Genomic DNA, 20,528 nt, shown 5'->3' on the forward strand with positions numbered 1-20,528 from the left:
GGAGGCGTGTGATCCAAAAACCTGCTCCTAATTTCACTCTTCACAAAAGTTCTAGGCACAAATGTAATCTAAAAAGCCTTCCCTGTCAGGATTTTCCAGTTCCTGCTGACAAGATGTTCTTGAAATTCAACTCAATTCAATTCAGTTAAACTTTGGTATACAGAACATTGGACAAGTAAATCAGTAATCTATTGTGTCCTGAATCTGTGCGTGGGTAGACATGTATATTTTGTTAGGTTAATTTGTATTTATTTGAAACACAGAGATGGTCACATATAAGAAAAGTTTAACAATCCTGAAAGTAGCCAGCTCCCAGCAAAATCAGTGGGAGCTCCTCAACACTTCATAAGACCAGCTCCTTAGCTAAGCAAAATTCATCTGAAATGTTTTTCTTTAGCTACCATACAGACTTAATGACTTGCACATAAAAGGTCTTGTACAACAGCTAGCCTGAAGCAACATTGCACTCTTTGCACTGTGGCCTACATGGTTCATCAGGTACTAATTAGGTAGCATGTTCTGTCAACGCTTTCATGCTTTTCTTCTATTAATTGATCATTCTGCCAAATTAATGACATTGCTGTACCAGCTTTGAATTCCCTTAGCTCCTTTACCTGCAATACACACGGAATAAGACAAAAAATACACACATACACACACCCCAGGTCACAAGCTAACTGCCCTTCTAAATCTGAAGCAAACACTTTAAAAGGAGATAGAGTGGCTAATTATATCAATGTCTCCTTTCTTTCTTTCATTTCTTCTTTCTTACATAAACCTAAGCAAGGCAATCCACTTACAGCATGTGAAGGATAAAAGGTAAGAAATATTTCCTCCAGTTTTATGTTAGAGGCTTTAAAAACAGAGAGCATATCACTAGATGCTTGATGAGCTATACAGCATCTGAAAGTAGAGAAAATGAGAAGAGAAAAAGAAAGAAGAAAGATTGCATGCAGTATTCTGTAGTTTTTACTAATTATACATGAAATTATCCCTGAAGTGTGATTTACTTCTAATTAACAGGATGCAATAATAACGTTCAACTATTTAATAAAAAGTGTTTGCACTTACATGTGGAAATTTTGCTCATAAAATCTATTTTAGTTGCAAGTTTGGGGGAAAGAAGAGGAACATGACATCTTTTTCAAGGTGACTACAGCCAGACACTCAATGAACACTCAGATAGCATTCTTTATGTTTGTTTTATGTACATTCGCACTGTGAGAACAGAACTTAATGTTATATTATTTAAAACACACAATTTACACCATTAGGATTACTAATTTGCAAAAAAAGAAATGAGATTTCATAATAATCTATTTTCAGTTTACAGGACAAATATTATACATTTAATAAATAATTAAAGAGTTTTGTTTCAGCTATTTTTATACCACATTGGGACAAAAAGGTAAAAATTAAAAACAAAAAAACCTCAGGGACAAAGTATCTGAACCAAATACAACACACTACTGCCACCTAATGCATACTCCAAGATTACTTCCAAAGACATTTGAGTTTCCCTCCAGTCTATATTAAAACAAATTACTTTCAACAACATTATTTGATGTGATTATCATTTTTTAAATTAATGGTTTTTATTTTAAAATGTCTTCATCTCAAATGTTTCCCTTAAATAGAAATATACATATTTTTCAGACATACAAACTATGAAGGAGGGATTGCAAAAAGCTAATAAAACCAAAGTAGTCTAATAGGCAAGGGTTTTTTAAAATATTTGGGTAACTTGCACGGTTACATATATCAGGAGTCCCAACAACAGAATTAAATGTACTGTATCTGTGGGGCTGCTCAAGGATATTTACTACAGTTCTGTTTGAAGATGGGTTTTATACAAAGCTCATCCAATTTTTATTTAGAGATTGCATTGTGTATTGGTTTCAGCAATGGACTATGATTCTGGAGATTATGATTCAAATCCCTACTAGCCATGGAAGTCACAAATTATCTTGGATAAGACACACACTTCCACCTTAGAGAAAGGCAAAAGCAATTCCCAAACACAAACAAATCTTGCCAAGAAAACCCAAGACAGATTTGCTTAAGTGTCTCCATAAGCTAGAAACATCTTGAAGTGCACACAATAATGGTAACGACATTTTGTATGTCTTCTCGTTAAAAGAAAAGAGTACAACCTGGAGTTCAATTCTACTGGCTAGAAGGAGTTAGGATGACATTTGGTTAGGCAAGGCTACATTTTCTCATCCTATCTGGTTAATTTGTATGTTGGAACTTATCATGTGTAAAAACAAGATTAGATTAGCGGTAGGAGACATGAAAATTGGGAGAAGAAATACATTTCAAGATATGCAGATGACGCCACACTAATAGCCGAAAAAAAGACATAGTAAAAAGACAAAGGTCTCTCTCTATACACATCTACATAAAACATCTACATAAAACATTTCTTGAGAGCAGACACTGTGAAGGCCGTCTCCTGTGTTCCCACCAAATAAGCTTTCATGAAATTGGCGGGACAGAGAAAAGAAAGCTTCTCCAGAAGACCTTAAAGTTGTAATGGTCTCTTATTGGAGATAAGCTCCTTCAAATACAGTAGAGTTCCGGTTATCCAACTTCCGGTTATCCGACGTACCGTATTATCCAACGTGCCAAGCCAGGCTGCGTGGTCCAGGTGCTTGCTGGATGAACGAGACATGGCTGGCGCAGACTTTCCCTCCTGGCAAGCACCCAGTGCTGGGGAGAGGCCCGCTGTGCATTGATAGGCAGCAACATGAAGTGGGTTTCTCCAAAGTGCCAGGTGCTTGCCTGGAGGGAAAAGTCTCGTCCCTCTGGCAAGCACCCGGCACTTTGGCGAAGCCTGCGCGTATTGCTAGGCAGCAACAGGGCTTATCCAAACAGGGCGCTTGGCAGAGGGAAGAGTCTCTTGCCAGGAGGGATAATAGGGCCTCCCTATTATCCGACAGTTCTGGTTATCCAACATTCATTTATGTTGGATAACCGGAACTCTACTGTACAATTAAAATGCCATCACCAGTACTTTTGAGTTTTGTCTTAGGAAAGATAACACACTCATTTTAATCTGGTCCTTCTGGAGCAATCAAGGGCACCAAATCCAGCTTTTTGCTCAACAGGTTTTTATTGCATGGGTGAATTCATACCGGTCTTTCAGAACTAAACATACTAAGTATACTAGTATTAACTGTAGCTAACACTGTCTCACATTATTTTTTGCTATTATTTATATGGTATTATCACTGCACATGGTAATTTATGAGTAACAGAATGGACACTGCAGAGAGTATACGGTAATCTTTGGAGTCAGCAAACCCATCTTACTAAACTATGGTAATGCTCTCTTCCCAACCCCAGGCTACACTGGCTTACGTTTTGTATGTAGTGGTTTCAGCATTTGACTAATATTTTTTTCAGATAAAAAAATCCCTAAAAACCCAAAACAGAACATTTCAATTATTTTTTATGGAGCAGATAACATGGAAATCTGTCAACAATAATTCTACCGTGGGTAAACCTGCAATAAAATGATTTAAACTCTCTATGGAAATGTGCATCCATGTATTAAGTTTACCTATTATTCAGTTTTTTTAATGAAATCTTTTAGAGCCATCCAGAAACAGTGTTAGAGCAGAGCAAGAAACATTCACAATTGTGAGGTGCTGGTCCAGGCTCTTTAGAACAGTGCATATTTATGCAATTAAACTTCTATCTGATTATGAGGGACAAAACTGTACCTCCCTACCTGATATTTACTCTACATAACTATCATTCCCTGTCTGTAGGCAGGACAGAAAGAAAGCTACTTGGAAGGGACAAAGCAGTGATCAGCCATAGTGGAAGTCAGTTATGCTGGCAAAGCAAGGACCAAAATATGTATGAATTATTATTTTTAATTCACTCTTAACTCTGGGATCTATGGGAACCAACTTGTTCCTGGCAACTCCCTTAATGCCTACAGGCTTTTTTCCTTCCTGGTTTAAATTTTAGCTTTACAAATACTACAGTATTGAAATATTGCCATCTTGCAGTACTTCAGCATGAATCTTTATTTTGTAAAAATGTCCTGGACTGCACGCTTGAGTACTGTGGGTCCTAGCTAATACAGTATTAACTGTGAGCCAGGAAAAAGTCTAGAACTCTAAAATATTTGGGAAAGATCTATGAAAGAGAGGAGAAGTGAGCCATCTGGACACAACACAAAAACAGCTATAGTCAAGAACACTGGACGGAGCTGCTTAAAGGAGGCCTGCCCAAATTGGGAGTAGTAATCGGCTGAAATTAGATAGGTTAAGCCTCTTTGGGCCACAAATAGATTTGGTATAATTAATTATTAATTAGGATTGTTGTTGTGTGCCTTCAAGTCATTTCAGACTTAGGGCAACCCTAAGACAACCCTATCACAGAGTTTTCTTACCAAGATTAATCTAACAATTATGCCCTATATATACATGTCGCATAATTTGCCTACTCCACATTTAAGAAATATTGGACAGTAGCTGTTTATATAGAAATACAAATTTTGTATTATTTGTTTACCCCACATTTAAGAGATCTTGGAAATTGATAATTTAACACACCTTAAATAGATTAGGAATGCTTACATAGAAAAGCACAAGCTTTGTGCAGTGCTAAGGGCAATAAAGAATGATACTGACAGTGATACATAGCAAATTTTTGTCTACACAATACTAACTTACCAAAAAAATTAATTTGAATTTTTAGATTTCTTAGGCAATAATTAAAATTAGATAAAGATTTTTTTTAAAAGCAATATAAGAATAACCGAGATGAACTTCTAATGAAGAAAACATACATAAAATACAAGATGTAGTGAAATCAACAATGTCAGGATCAACAATACACAGTTCAAATATCTGAAAGGAAGAAGAGGGATAAAATGAGTGCCTACAAAGTGAAAAGCTCAGTTGTCATAATAGCCCAGTTAAAAAGATGCTCTTCATATACTAAGAAGCAGCTACCTTTTCCTGTAATAGGGATTTGACCCTATTCCTCTTTGGTAGTTGAATACACATTGTCAATCTATAGGAGAAATGTGTTTGCTTTGTAAACAAGGCTAAAAACCTGAAAGGGCAAATGGCTCACCCTACAGCCTGCACATTATTTATTAAAACTAAGCACTCTAAAGATCCATTCATGTACTTTGATCAGCAAAACCAAGAAGGTGAGTCATTTGCCCTTCTATGCAACCCCCCAAATTTTCTCTTAAGGTCTAAGAAATCCTCTGGAAGAGAGTGATGAGTGATGTAGAGGGCCTAATGCAAAGAGAAGTATTCTTATATTAGAAGTTCACTAATATAATGTTGGATTAAACCCAGGCTTAAAGACATCTATGATCCACAAAGATATGAGTAACTAGATCTTTGACCTACAGAAACATTGGAGTAATAGCATAATTTGATTGCTTTTGCTTACCCCCTCCCCCTCCAGATTTTGGTCCTCTTCCCCAAGCACCAGCTTCCCCATATGAAATTCAAGATTTAGGGTGAATAATATTTGGGGACAGTATGGAAGAAGCCCTAACCAGGAAAGATCTGCTCCTATTAGATTAAAGAAACTGGAAAAGAGGACTACTTAGTTGTAAATACTAGTGCAGATTTCCCAGTTACAGTGGTTTTTTCGGGAAACCTTCCTAGTTGCTCTGAATCTCATCTGTGTGCAGCAAATGATTTTGCTGCTGAGAAATGTTGTTAGGCAGACTAATATTCCCTATATGAGAGAAGAACCTAGTAGTTCAGCACACCTTTAATTTCCTTTTCCTTCACTGCAGCAAATCATTTGCTATGTTGGAGCCCAAACTGCTATATTGTACTCTCAAACTAAAACTCAATTTATACGAACTCACATTTCTATGAGTTTCTGCAACTGACTTAAAAATATTTGGTGTTCTTCAAGATTTGTACAAGTTCATTAACATCACTTTTAGAAGAACTGCAACAGTTTGGTTGAGAACTATGATCTGTTGATATCTGTACACTGGTTATATTTTCTTGCTGTCAACTGCTGATTTAATTCAGTTCGACATCACTTTAATTCCCATGTCTTAATTCTATGGAGTCATGGGAGTTAACATTTTACTCTTATCTGCCAAAGGCTGGTGCCACCTCACCAAACTACAAATCCCACGATTACATAGTATTACGTCATGGCAGTTAAAGTAGTGGCAAACTGCAAAATTTCTACAAAGTACAGTATATGCAGCCTTAGAGAGTGCTTATACATGAGCCCAACTCATGTTTTGGTGTAGCATAAAGTGACAAGAGCAGGAGAATGAATACAAAAAAAGGAGATGTGAGGGGACCCCTATAGTCCCATTTTATGTCTTGTACCACTATATCCGGAAACCTCAAAAACCAGTTTCTAGAGCCAAATAGTTTAATTTGGTTTGGAGAAATTAATCATACCTGAACCAAGGAAAGAGTGGAAATAGTACCTACAGCCCTTAAGAAAAACTGTCTTATCCTATGGCTTCTAATGTTAAGCCTCCTCTTGAGATACTTTGTCTCCACAAATGCAAGCATCAAAAACCATTGACGAAATGACTTTTTTGTTTGTTTTTGGTTTTTTAAAGAGAGAAATTGGGTTCTCATTTACTTTGTGATTGATTAATCCACTGCTTTTGATTTAAAGTATATACACTATAATGCATATACACAGGAACTTGTCAAAAACATATCTTATGTCTTATTCCAATACATTTTATCATTTCCTTCTGACATAGGTATACTAGGTATTAACTTGTTCCAAAATTCTTTTCTTCACTGAACAGGAAACACTGAGTATATGTTTCAGAAGGTCTTGAACCAATGTGAATAGAAACTGAATGACAATTCTTTTCTCACAACATTTGCCAAAAGCATGATGACATTTTAACGATGCCAGGCATCTTACAGAAATTAGAAGAGACAAGCTAAACTGTCTTTTATGTCTTAAAATATTATTTTAAAATATATTTTAAGGTATTAAATTAACTGTAAAATAAATTACCTACAACAAAATTGATAAGCATTGCCAACCAATGGAAAACCATACTTGCTGGTGGACTGACAGTTCCAAGATCACAGATACATGGAAGTGGAAAGTCAGGTAGTAGCAGCTGAGGAAGGAACTTTTTCTCCTATTATCTTGTTTTAATGAAGGCAAGCACATTAAAGAAAATGAAAGGATCAAATGCTTCCTTGAGTGTTTTCAAAAGTAATTGCTTCCCCTTTAGTCAGTGTTGTCTACTTTATTTGGCACTTGCTTCCTTGTATCCCCTGTGATTCTAGTTTGCTCTGTTTGGAACTTCCCATAGGTATATACCGGCAAACCTAGCAAACTCCTATAGGACAGCTTTTCTAGGTCCTTCAGCACAAATTTATGCTATCTTCTATAAAGCCATTCAATTCAATTGGATTTGCGACTATCCAGTTTCATGGTTCCACAGTAAGTTCACTAAGGAGGCTGTTCAGGTTCTGAACCGGTGTCTGGCCGCTGTATCGGACTGGATGAGGGCAAACAAATTGAAACTGAATCCAGACAAGACAGAGGTCCTCCTGGTCAGTCGCAGGGCTGAACAGGGAATAGGGTTACAGCCTGTGCTGGACGGGGTCGCACTCCCCCTGAAGACGCAGGTTCGCAGTCTGGGGGTTCTCCTGGACTCATCGCTGAGCCTGGAACCCCAGGTCTTGGCGGTGGCCAGGGGAGCATTCGCGCAACTGAGACTTGTGCGCCAGCTGCGCCCGTTCCTTGGGAGGTCTGACTTGGCCACGGTGGTCCACGCTCTGGTTACATCCCGTTTGGACTACTGCTACGCTCTCTACGTGGGGTTGCCTCTGAAGACGGCCCGGAAGCTCCAACTAGTACAACGGGCGGCAGCCAGACTAATAACTGGGGCGGCTTACAGGGAACGTACCACCCCCTTGTTAAGCCAGCTCCACTGGCTGCCGATATGCTACCGAGCCCAATTCAAAGTGCTGGTTTTGACCTATAAAGCCCTAAACGGTTCTGGCCCAATCTACTTGTCTGAACGTATCTCCTCCTATGAGCCAGGAAGATCCCTGAGGTCATCTGGAGAGGCCCTGCTCTCGGTCCCGCCTGCCTCACAGGCGCGGCTGGTGGGAACGAGGGACAGGGCCTTCTCGGTGGTGGCTCCCCGGCTATGGAACACCCTCCCCAGAGATATACGGCAAGCCCCAACCCTTTTGAGTTTTAGAAAAGCCTTTATAAACATGGCTTTGTGCCCAGGCTTTTAATGAATAAATGATAAAGACGACCCAGATTGTTATATGGATAAAGTTGGAGGATATTGGACGAACGGATTTTAAACACGTTTTATGTTTTATATTTTATACTGTATTTAATTGGTTGTATTTTTTATATGTTGTTGTTTTTAATGATGTATCGGCATCGAATTGTTGCCAATTGTATGCCGCCTTGAGTCCCTCCGGGTGAGAAGGGCGGGATAGAAATATTTGAAATAAATAAATAAATAAATAAATAAATAAACAAACATATCCCCCTTTGATACAGGGATTACACTGTAGTAGATGTAACAAAGTACAGTATTTTCATAACAACATAGACACACTTCAGCTTTACTTATATCAGTATAAACAGAGAAATATCTGAGAAAAGATTTGATGTAATCCAAAGAATAAGAAAATGGGAAAATCAAGTCAACATGCTATGGAGTTTTTGAAAGGCGGCCAAATTAATGAGAAATCACTTCATAACTTTACCTGTTTGGGAAGTGACTGCTACTGCCAGATCATCATGTCTCATTTACCCCAGAGTAAGTGCCATCTGTTCTCATGTTATACTAGAAACAGGCACAGTTATCTCTTGCTCCTTAGTTAGAGGGCAAATCATTGCTGTTCTAAGATAAATATAGTCACTTCATGATACAATGGCAAGCATTACAACATCTGCATAAGAACTTTTCTTCAGAAAGCATATGTTTGTATGAATCTGCCAAAGGTTTTGAAGAAGTGGAAAGAAAGACCAGACAAGCAGCAATATCCATCAGCAGAGGGAGAAAAACATCTGGGATTTTATGGTACAGTAGCACCAATTTATTTGTTCAAAACGAAAAAATACTACAAAAAGTTTTCTATAAAAAGATTAAAAAGACCTACAAGTGGTGGGACAACATCCAACCTCAAAATGAAATGTTTTTGTAACCCACAATTATTATTTTCTTTTTTAATAAAAAAATAAAGTTCTGGTGAAAACTGGAAAAGACTCTTATTAACTTTTTAAATCAATGAAATGGTTCTTAAGACAAAACTGTATTCACTTAAAATATATATGATCCTAATCCACATCTTTTTTTTTGGCTAAATTGCTTAGCCAAAATTGGGATGCACATTACATTCAATAGGGCATTAGAATTGTGCCTAAACTGCCCGCTCCTTCCAGTATCTCTCTAAATTCTGACGCTCCTCTCCTCCCTCTTGCCAAAGCATGCAGCCTTTGCGTGCCGTCACTGCCGCCACACTACAAGTCTTGAGCTCCTCTTAAGACAGGGCAGGCAGAGGGATGGGGCACATCTAAACTCTTCACTCTCCAGCTAGAAGCCCTTGCCCCCCCCCCCCTTCACATGCAGGCATGCAAAGGACCGTGCCAATAGAAGAGAGGTACAGGGCATGCAGCACCTCAATGCCGCCCCATCCCTCCCAAACGTAGTTCCGCCCTGCAGCTGTGCAAAACACAGCTGCACATGTACTCTGGCTCCTTCCCCCTCCCTTTCTGGAACATGCCAGGTCTCGCGGAGCCACATCCGGGATGCCGGTGGCACTGAGGCAATGTGCGTTACATTGCTCTGCCTGCCCCTAGCCTCCCCCTTCTATTGGCACAGCCCTTTGCATGCCCACTCATGAAGGGCAGGGGGCAGGGCTTCCAGCTGGAGAGTGAAGAAGTGTTGAGGTGCCGCATATGCGTGTCACTCTGCCTGCCTTGACTAAGATGAGAAGCTTGAACCTGGTGTGGCAGCGGCAGCAGGCCTGGTTTGGCAAGGGGGAAAAGAGGACCGTCCGGATTTTGAGGGACGCCCCACCCCCACCCCCAGTGGCTGGAGCTTTTTGCCGCACTGTGCAGCTTATTCCTCCACCATCCCTTATGAGGTTTGGGGGCTTAGTTTGGGATTGAGTGGGGGAAATCCATATTTAGAAATAAGCACACCTCAAGATTGTATTAATGGTGATATCATAATTAAGAATGTCATATATTTTCATGGTTTTTTTAATTTATACCTCAGTCCCAAATACAACTCAAAACTAGAAGTTTGACATTTCGATATCTATGCACAAAAGGACAAAAAAAAAACACTAGGAAGGAACAGTACTGCCACAGTATATAACAACCATGAAGACAACTGCCTCAGGAAGAGAAAAAAGCAAACCAATACACTGCTGATTTTCTACACAGCTTTCAATTTTTTTTATTTTATAAAGTCCAAACTGCCTGCAGAAAACATCCAATCTTCTATGGCATTCTATAACAAGCTATAAATTTCAGTTATTATTCTGAACATAATGGAGAAAAAGAATTAAGATAAAATCAAAGTAACCTATATTTGTACTCCACATTGGTTTATGTTACGTTGTTGAAATTAAGTTGTTCCAAACAGAAATAGAAGAGAAATCAATTCAGTCCGTGTTGTAATAACATTAAACCAATCTTACATTTTACTCAGTTCTCATTGTTTGAATCAATATATACAAACTAATAGTTATATTTCAACATATAATCACAAGAGAAGAATGTGAGCAAAATCTCATGATCACAATCTCATGATCCTTTAGTAAATCTCTCTTAATGGCTCAAATCAAACTGATACAAGTATGGAAAGAAAAAAAGAATTGGTACAGTTAAATACTTTAGCCTATGTCATATGAGGAAAGCAACTGTATTCATTTACTGATGGAATAATATCCAGAAGTGGAGCTAATTCTTCTTTGTTCCTGCACACCAACTTTCCAAAACCAACGAGAGAGTGTAAAACTGATTTTGGGACAGGCACAAATTGGAGAACTATTTCAGCCAAGGAAGCAATGGCCTTGGATTTGTAGAACCATAGCAGAGCTGTTAATAACAGGGTGTTACAGGGCCAATATAAGACAAAATTGACTTGATAAAAATTAACAAATAAAAGGATATAGCACTGGACATAGGCCTTGAATATCATATACCCTCATAGCTGAACCATAAGGAACATGGGACTATTCATAGAAAAAGAGTGGTCTGCATTTCAGAGCTGGCATTTAGACTGTGCGGAGGAAGTAATTTTTCAACTGTAATCCTTCAAAATTAATAGACATCTATCATTTATCTTTGGATGCACTCAAGTAAAGTTGGTTGGCATTTTAAAATGTATATATAATCTTGCTCATAAATTTAAGAAAATACATTTTAATCATATCATTTAACCAAATCACAACAGGCAATAGTGCCATCAAAGTTGGCAGGCTTAATTTTAGATCTGCCAGCTGTGTTAAGATGCACACACTTGTGATTGTGCCACCCCTAAGCTCTGCCTGTCTATTACTTTCAAACAGACAGTCTGTCAACTTGAACAACAATCTCTGTGTCTGACAGACCCTGGTTTTAGGAAAAATGAAGCACTCCAACTTTGTTATTTCAGAACTAGCCATTATGGCAATTTAAATTTTAACAGCTTTTAAAACTAGATGGGTGTTTCCAAGGAACAAAAGCGTCTTCAAATGTGCTTAAAATATTGTATATACTCACTAGCTATGCCTGGCCACACGTTGCTGTGGCGAAGTATGGTGGTATGGGAAATAAAGTATTAAGGAATTGGTGTAGTTAAGTTAAAGGGTAAAGGTTTTCCCCTGACATGAAGTCCAGTCGTGTTTGACTGTGGGGGTTGGTGCTCATCTCCATTTCTAAGCCGAAGAGCTGGCGTCATATGGGATGACTGCATGGAGCGCCATTACCTTCCCGCTGGAGCAGTACCTTCATCTACTCTCATTTGCTTGTTTTTGAACTTTAGGGTTGGCAGAAGCTGGGGCTAACAGTGGGGGCTCTCTCCTCTCCCCCAATTCAAACCTGCGACCTTTCGGTCGAGAAGTTCAGCAACTTAGCGCTTTAACACGCTGCGCCATCAGGGGATATTATTTCCTAAAGGTTCGGAATATACAATATTTTTATTTTATTTTTTGTCTGTTAGCTGGCCCTGATTGTTTCCTTTGTGGAATTTCCAATTTCCATGATTTCAGAGTGTTGCTCTTTATTTACGGTCCTGGTTTTAGAGATTATATTGTTCTGCATTATTCTATCACAATAATTATTTCATATTAAAGTAGAATCTGACTTATCCAACATTCGCTTATCCAATGTTCTGGATTATCCAACATAGTTTGCCTTTTAGTAATCAATGTTTTTGTAGTCAGTGTTTTAAATTCATTGTGATATTTTGGTGGTAAATTTGTAAATACAGTAATTAGTACATAGTATTACTGCGCATGGAACTACTTTTTCTGTCAAATTTGTTGTATAACATGATGTTTTGGTGCTTAATTTGTATAATGATTACCTAATTTGATGTTTAATTGGCTTTTCCTGAATCCCTTCTTATTATCCAACATATTCACTTATCCAACGTTCTGCCAGCCTGTTTATGTTGGATAAGTGAGACTCTACTGTATGAATGACAACATTTTTGTACGAAACTAGAGGCGACAAGAAAATGAAAGCCACGCGGGCATCGTGCTTGCTTTCGTTTTCTGGCCACATGGCCTTTATGCCTGCAATCACTTCCTCATGCGTCAGAGAAGTGGGGAGGTGTGATGTCTCATGGGCCTTGTAGTCCCGTTCCTAGTGCTATTGTGGCAGATGAGGAGGAAAACATGGGATTTCCACCGGTTCAGCTTGAATCGGAGCCTCGCCACCTGGAAGATGTTTGTCCTCAGGAAGTTAACCAAACAAGCCTTGGGCAGAATTCTCCCCCGTTTTCCCGAAAGGACAATTATAATAGAGATAGAGGAGTCAGGGAGGCTAATCGCCGGAGCCTCAGAATCGCTGCCAGACAATTAGCTGATTAGGTCTGCTTCCCTTGGGAAATTCTAAGGAGTCGTGCATCTGGACAGAGTTGGGTTTCACTTCTTGTTCTCCAGGGAAAGTGTTCTGTTGGCGGGAAAACAAGACCCTATATAGGGGTTTTGCCACAAGGGGAACCTTGCGGAGTCAATTGTTCAGCTTGAGGAGAGAGATCGTGTGTGGACTTCGTACCCCAGTTCCTTGTTTCCCGGATCAAGTTTCCAGCCTTGCCTTGTTTCACGGACTTCTCTGGACTCAGTTCATGTTTCATGTTTGCCTTGTTTCAAGTTTTGGTCTAGCCAAGAATCAAGTCTATTTTCCAGCCTTGTTGTCAAGCTACTTTGGACTTTAAAGACCCTGTCATTTCCCCACACTTTGCTTGGCAAGTGTGTGTTTCGGTCAAGTGGATTAAAACTTTGAACTCTAATATCTTATATTGGACAATACATTTCTGGACTATATTTGGCCTTTCCTGAAAGGTCTGCTTCTGAACTATATTCTTCACTTGTTTTTATTGACTTTATATATTTCTATAATAAAGATATTAGATAGATTCTGGTCTCTGTGCATGGTTATTGGTGCTCTGGAGCCTGGGTCCTGACAGGAGGAGGTGATCCTTAGCCAATTGGAGGCCAAGGAATCACTGAAGTGGGCTGGGCAGGGAGGGTATATAAGGGGGGGGGGACTGCCCCTAAAGCAACAATTGCTGCTGCTGCTGCTTGGTGCTGGGATTACCATTGCTGTGTCTCCACTTGGTTTGCTTTTTGCTTTTGTGCCTTGCCTAGTTGTTTGCCTTGCTGGTGAGGGCACTGGTGGGGATTTTGGGTTTTCCCTGGCTGCTTGCCTTATTTAAAAAAATCCCTTTCCTTGTTTGGCTTCCCTTCTCTGTTTATCTCACTGGCTCTTTCTGTATTATCTCTGCCTTGGTTCTCCCTCTCCTTTGAACTACAATAAGGATAGTCTTATTATTTTATAGTTAGTATATTTTTGAAAGCCAAGACAATTTTGGGACTTGTTCCTTTGCAATCCCCAACCGTTGAGTGCTGTTTCCTTGCCTTGCTGGCGAGGGCACAGTGGGCACTGGGGTTTTGGGTTTGAGGTTTTGCCTGGCTGCTTGCCTTATTTTTAAAAAATTATAATTTAATAATAATTTTAAAATAAAAAATATTAGGGAAGGGGCTGGGATTTTTCAAGTGGGTAGGGGTTGGCTTGGCTGGGGAGTGCTTGGCCCTTTGGAAAACTATGTTTCCTTGGCTCCCTTGGTTATTTTTTTAGTTTTCTGATCCCCAGCCCTTAAGAACTAGCTCTTTCCTTCATCGCTGCATTACAGGCCAATGGGCTTTGGGTGTGTGTGTGTTGTGTGTCACCCTGGAAGTGAGACCCACGTCTGGCCAACTATTTTGAGTTGGTGGGCTAAGTAATTTACACAAGATGCTCTACAAATAGATATACTGGTAATATATTTCAAAAATAATCATTAATATCCTTCCCTTTCAACTCCATTATGGTAGTTTAACAAATATTCTTACACACAGAGATTGGACACAATCTTTTTCAGTCAGTGACTCATGTTCAATTTATCAAACAATCCCAATCTAGTGTTAGTGACATTATAATTGCTTCCATGTTTGCAAATGATAAACTCACAAATACTGATTGATTCATTTCATACTGCCACAATTCATAAGTATAGGTCAGGCATTTTCTTTAATTAAGACAATTCTTCAACTACATTTTCAATTCATGTGATCAAAAACAGTGCCCTGAATTTTGTATATTTTCAGAATATTAAGTAACTCTAGTATGCCAAGGTTATTCAAAGAGAAGAAGAAATCAACAGTTTCGTTTCTTACTAATAAGCTACCTGCATAGACTTTCCTCCATTACTAGGTAAAGTCTTATTTATGCATCACTTATCAATCACATATCGTTTTAAAATTATTTATTTGTCTTTGCATTTATTTAAAGATACACTTACCAGTAATATTAGGCTTTGATATTTCCTTTTCAGTTCCATTAAACTATCTGATGGTGCTGCACCCAGAATGATGTACCAATCCTTTTCAGGTAGTTCTCCCAAAGCCATTGCATGACTAGGTAATTAGCTCTAGCATCTGTTTTGGTAATAAGAACAAAATAAGAAACTTATAAAATAATTTAAAGGTCATGGTGTATATTAGTATTAACAAAAAAAAATGAGAGAATAGACCTTGAACTTTGTGTTACAATAAAGGCTGCCAATACAGGACGTTTTATGGGTACAAAATAATGTATCTGTTGTAGCTCAGCCTGAGCTAGAATCAGAATCAGACTTTGGCCCCATACAAGACTTTGATTATAGGCCTGCAATCCAGCTGCGGGCACCTGAATTAGTTTCTACAAAGGACTCTGAAACCAGGGATGAACATTCCGATGTGTAATCAAGGCCAGTTCAGCAAGATGGGTTTGTTAGCCTGGAGGAGAAGATGGATGGTTTTGACAGAAGGGGGATGTTTATGCAAGGGCAAAGTGAAAGGGAGTTTTGGAGACTAAGTCAGCGTTTGGTTCACAGACCCGTTAATTAGCAATTTTCTCATTAGATGAACAGCACTCCCTAGATCCCATTGGAATAAAAGCCTTGACCTCTCCTTAAATATTCCTTGCTTCCTTTGCACCGCAGATGTGTCAACTTTGCAATCCAAGTGAGAAAGATCTCTCTTCGTGCTCTTGCATTCATGTATTTCAAGCCAAGATCCTGCCTTGTGGATTTCAAGTATCTCCTGTCTTGTAAACCTTGTTTCCAGTTGGACGTTCCTGATTCCTTGCCTTGTGGATTATAGTTTCTTGGAGTACCTTGAGATTGGTTCTTGCTCCTTGTGGCTTTCTGCTGTTTCCTGCTTGGAAAGGGAACTCTGTGTGGACTACCTTTGATACTTCTTGTGGGACTAAGCACAGTTCCAGTTTGGATTACATCCGCGATAGACTTTCTTGGACTTCTGTTTAAGGGCAGTTAAGTATATTGCTGGGCGATTCGTCCACTCTATTGACTTTGAACTATACTTTCATCTACTTTATTGACTTTGAACTCTATTTGCTTGTGCTTACTTATATTCTACAATAAACAGTTTGATTGCTTATAATCTGGGCTCCAGTGTGGTTTTCAAGGTGTCTATGCAGCCTTGGGGTGCAACAGTATCTGTTTATGCATTTCTAACGTTTCCTTTTTCCAAGTCTCAGGGAAAACAACCTCCATAGCATTTCCAAACTGTCACATTTCATATTATTATTATTATTTACAGTATTTATATTCTGCCCTTCTCACCCCGAAGGGGACTCAGGGCGGATCACATTACACATATAAGGCAAACATTCAATGCCTTAACATAGAACAAAGACAGAAGACAAACGCAGGCTCCGAGCTGCCCTCGAACTCATGACCTCTTGGTCAGAGTGATTTGTTGCTGCTGGCTGCTCAACAGCCTGCGCCACAGCCCGCTGCAAATATCTGGAAATAAATTACTGTACGTATTCATGTACAAGGCTCTGGGAGCCAAAATATGTATTTTGATATGATCTGTGAAGAAGTTGAGGGTCAACTCACTACTATTTCCATATTTTTTTCCTACGTATTCAAAAAAAAAACCACTTGTGGTACAGAGAGAGTTAGTGCTTTTTTTAGGTTTCCCCCCAGGACTAAGCTCTTGTCTTTAGCCAGTCTACTCAGAAAGGGTTGATTCCTTTTTTTTTCAAATAAAAAATAAGGTACAGTACTTTCACTGACCCATGGATAAATCAACCCATGTTTTTGTGGATAATTTTGATTAAAATTTCAAGAGTTATACACAAAGATACAAGAGAACTTCAAAAGAAGTATGTTAAAGGCCCACAACCCTGGTATTAATGGAGACAATACTTCCAAACCAATTATCAGAAGTACCACAAAGGCTAAACAAATTCCAGATTTCACAAAATCTGAAGTTTGTTTAGTGATCTTTGACTTTTTAGTTGGCAAAAACAGGAAATAAATAGTACAATAACATCTCACTTGGAACAAAAAGCCTTTGTTAGCCATACTTCCTTCCTCCTGCCCCTCATGAACTTCTTTTTTTTTAAGTCGACTAATTTTCCAGGGTCATTGAATTTGGGTTAGTGTTTTCTTAAGAATAATTCAGTAATACTTTTGAAACAGGAGAAACCCTGTACTTCAGGAGCATTTTCAAAAGGTCTAGTGTTAGATGTGCTTAAAATCAGACACTTTTGAACCCCTATTGAAAACATTACTGCAAATGACTATTCCTGGGGGCATCCATCATAAATACTAATCTCACTGAATTCAGAAAAATATATACACTTTAGCAAGTGTACAAGGGATTATGAACCTTATTTTGGATTTCAGCTTTTGAGAAATCCTTCATGTCAGCTTCTATTAAAATATTTCCCATATACTAACAAAAAATAAAAGAGAACAAAACAGAAGGAAGCAAATGGCACTGTCTTCCAACCTACTTTATTCCGGGAAATTGCAATCTTGATGTCTTTCCTCGGTACATAATACAATCAGTGTCAAGCAATGCCTAACAGCTCATTACATTAATGAACAGTATAGAAAGAGTAGGCCTTTGTAACATGTTGACATGATAATGACAGCTTCTCATTAACTGTACACCAAGGGAAGTGCAGGGCAAAGAAGGCAATGATCCAAGGAACTGGATGATTGGAGGAACAGATTTATATGACTCTTAACAGTGGAGCACTCACAGAAGCCACTTTCTCCACCTGGCACAAGTTCTCTCGGTTTTTATGGAAAATTCTTTGATGAAGTGGAACTCTTTGATGAAATTTCAGAATTGCCTGGCAAGGAACCAGAATTTCATAGTACTTTGGAAATAAAAATAATGTTTTTTCAATTAACCAAATGCAATATTTAACAGCGAAAGCCACCATAGTGTGTGGTTTTTAACACTGCACTAGAAGACTGAGAGACTAAATCTTTGCTCAACCACAGAAACCCATTAAATGACTTGAGGTAAATTACATTCTGTCAGCCTCAGAGGAAGGCAATTGCAAATTGTCTCTGAACAACCCTGACCATATGTTGATCTTGTCTTGACAACAACAACAACATGCAACAATTATACCATAGTAGTAAAGGGGGTCACAAATGCTCATGAACAACCATAATAATTCTGCGTGAAATCAAACTAACTTAGTGAATCGGGCTAAGTTTAACAACTGTCATGCTGAGTTTCCTGTAATAATTGTATGTGACAAATGTTTTTAAATGTGTTTTATTTATTCCTTACTGTAAATTTGGTGTTATAGGTTTTATTATATATGTACATTGATTTGGATTGGTTTTATAATGTTGTGAGCCACTTTGGGTCCCATTTAGGAAGAAAAGCAAGATGCAAATAAAGATGATGATTATTATTAATCCTAGGATAATACATCAATAGATTTTACCTCAAATTTGTACACAAGTGTTAGTGTCCCTATATTACCCATCTCCTTCTAAGGAAGGTTAATAGTTGGCCCTCTGTATCCAAGGATTCTGCATCCAGCTTGAAAATATTCAAAGAAAATTCCAAAATGTTACCATTGATTTTGCCATTTTATATCAAGGACACTATTTTTAGTATGCTATTGTATGCAGCAGGACTTGGGAACCTGTGGATTTTAGTATTCAGAGGTAGCTTGCGAGATTTCCGGAATACCATGGGTCCTCCTGTTTCTCTCCAAACACCCCAATTAGGACTAAACATGTTCCCCGGACACAGAATGCTGGCTGATCCTTGAACTAGAAAACCAGGGAAGGAAAATGGAATCAAATGGGCTGCTGGAACTCAGGGTGCATCATTTTACACCTGTGGTTCCCAACCTTTGGGCCTCCAGGCATTTTGGACTTCAGTTCCCACAGTTCCTAACAGCTGGTAAACTGGCTGGGATTTCTGGAAGTTGGAAGTCCAAAACACCCGAAGGCCCAAAGACTGGGAACCTCATTCTACCTACACTGTAGAACGAATGCAGTTTGATGGCCATGGCTCAGTGCTATGGAATCCTAGGAAATATGGTTTGGTGAGAGAAGGCTATTGGCATTGCAACATTACAAATCCCAGGATTCCGTAGCATTGAGCCATGGCCATTAAAAGGATGTCAAACTGCATTCATTCTACAGTCTGTAGATGCACTCTCTGATTCAGAGCTGATTCAACCTGTTTCCTCTTAAAATAAGTGAATGATGACTCCACACGTCAATCAATAGAGTAGTAAAAGGGGACCCTCCACAACCATGAATCAATGAAGCACTGTAACGTTTCACCCACATCTATGGCAGGCATCCTTACAGTCTCAGGCCCTTTCCTTTCCTCCCTCAGCCTCTTAAACTGAACAGGGAAAATCAAAAAGGAATCATCCAGGATTTGAAGCTGTGAGGCTTTCTAATGCTAATCAATGTGATTTATTGCAATAATCACACTTGCCTCCAACAGACAACAGTTCTTTTTCCTACCCTGGACCTTCCAGATATCTAAACCTCCCTTGCTTAGTTTCCAGTATCCCTCACAACCTCTGAAGATGCCTGCCATTGATGTGGGTGAAAAGTCAGGAGAGAATGCTTTTGGAACATGGCCATGCAGCCTGGAAAACTCACAGCAACCTAATAATAATAATAATAATGTTAGAAGTGTGTCCCTATGTGGAAAAAGAGGGACTTCCAGAAACTAGAAACAGTCAAACTGTCAAACATTTAAATGCCTTATTGTGTTCCACGTCTGAACTGCCATGTTTAACCACTTCAGTCCCTGACAGGAGGAGTGCTGTTCGGGACCGGTTTTATCTCCAACGGAGGCCGCCAGCCTGAGTCAGCTGGAGTACTGGCCGCAGGCGGGACGCCCTTGACACAGCGCTCCTTCTCCCACGGAGAGGCAGCGGGTGCGCTCTCCAGAGCAAGCCTCCCCTGAAGGGGTTTCGGGCCGCAGAAGCAGCAGCCACAGCGTCGCTTGCTTACCTACCTACCCAGCGCCGAGGTTCCGCCTCCTCCCCTTCCCGCGCTGCTCAAGGAGATCGGCCCACCAGCCTCCTCACGCCCTCAACTGCTAACCCGGCATTGTGCGTTTCCCGCGAGATCTCAAATCTCGCTCGGGGTCCTGAGGATCTCGCGAGATACTATCCTGTTGCGAGATCTTTCGCAACTTTATACAGTAGAGGCCAGCGTTGTTTGCCTTTGCTCGGCTTTGTAGTGGCTGCTAAGAGGTCTGTTCCGCGGTTTGAACCCTGTTGTATTCCAGGTTTCTTACGAATACTAAGGACAGATACAGGAATGTATTGGAGACCCTAAAGTCCTAAATCAGGCATGAACAAACTTCGGCCCTTCAGGTGTTTTGGAGTCCAACTCCCACAATTTCTAACAGCCGGTAGGTTGTTAGGAATTGTGGGAGGTGGATTCCAAAACACCCGGAGGGCCGAAGTTTGCCCATGCCTTTCGTAGATCCTACCTGATC

At 39.5% G+C, this 20,528-nt stretch overlaps 1 protein-coding gene across 3 annotated transcripts in view; it reads right to left on the reverse strand.

Moving 5' to 3' along the window:
• dnajc24 (DnaJ heat shock protein family (Hsp40) member C24) overlaps nt 1-20,178 on the reverse strand; it is a 59,616-nt gene extending 39,438 nt beyond the window's left edge. The window contains exons 1-2 of one of the 3 annotated variants that reach the window (XM_003214706.4): nt 20,044-20,178; nt 15,029-15,164 (exon numbers count right to left, since the gene is read on the reverse strand). In XM_003214706.4, the coding sequence (XP_003214754.1) occupies nt 15,029-15,136 (108 nt within the window). In that variant the 5' untranslated portion in view covers nt 15,137-15,164; nt 20,044-20,178. Of the gene's footprint in view, nt 1-15,028; nt 15,165-20,035 lie in introns of all 3 variants that reach the window. The other 2 variants (XM_016992836.2, XM_008106455.3) reach the window with 2 other exon arrangements.
• Between the last annotated feature and the right edge of the window lie 350 nt (nt 20,179-20,528).

Source organism: Anolis carolinensis, chromosome 1 (assembly GCF_035594765.1).
Source record: "Anolis carolinensis isolate JA03-04 chromosome 1, rAnoCar3.1.pri, whole genome shotgun sequence".
Classification (NCBI taxonomy): domain Eukaryota; kingdom Metazoa; phylum Chordata; class Lepidosauria; order Squamata; family Dactyloidae; genus Anolis; species Anolis carolinensis.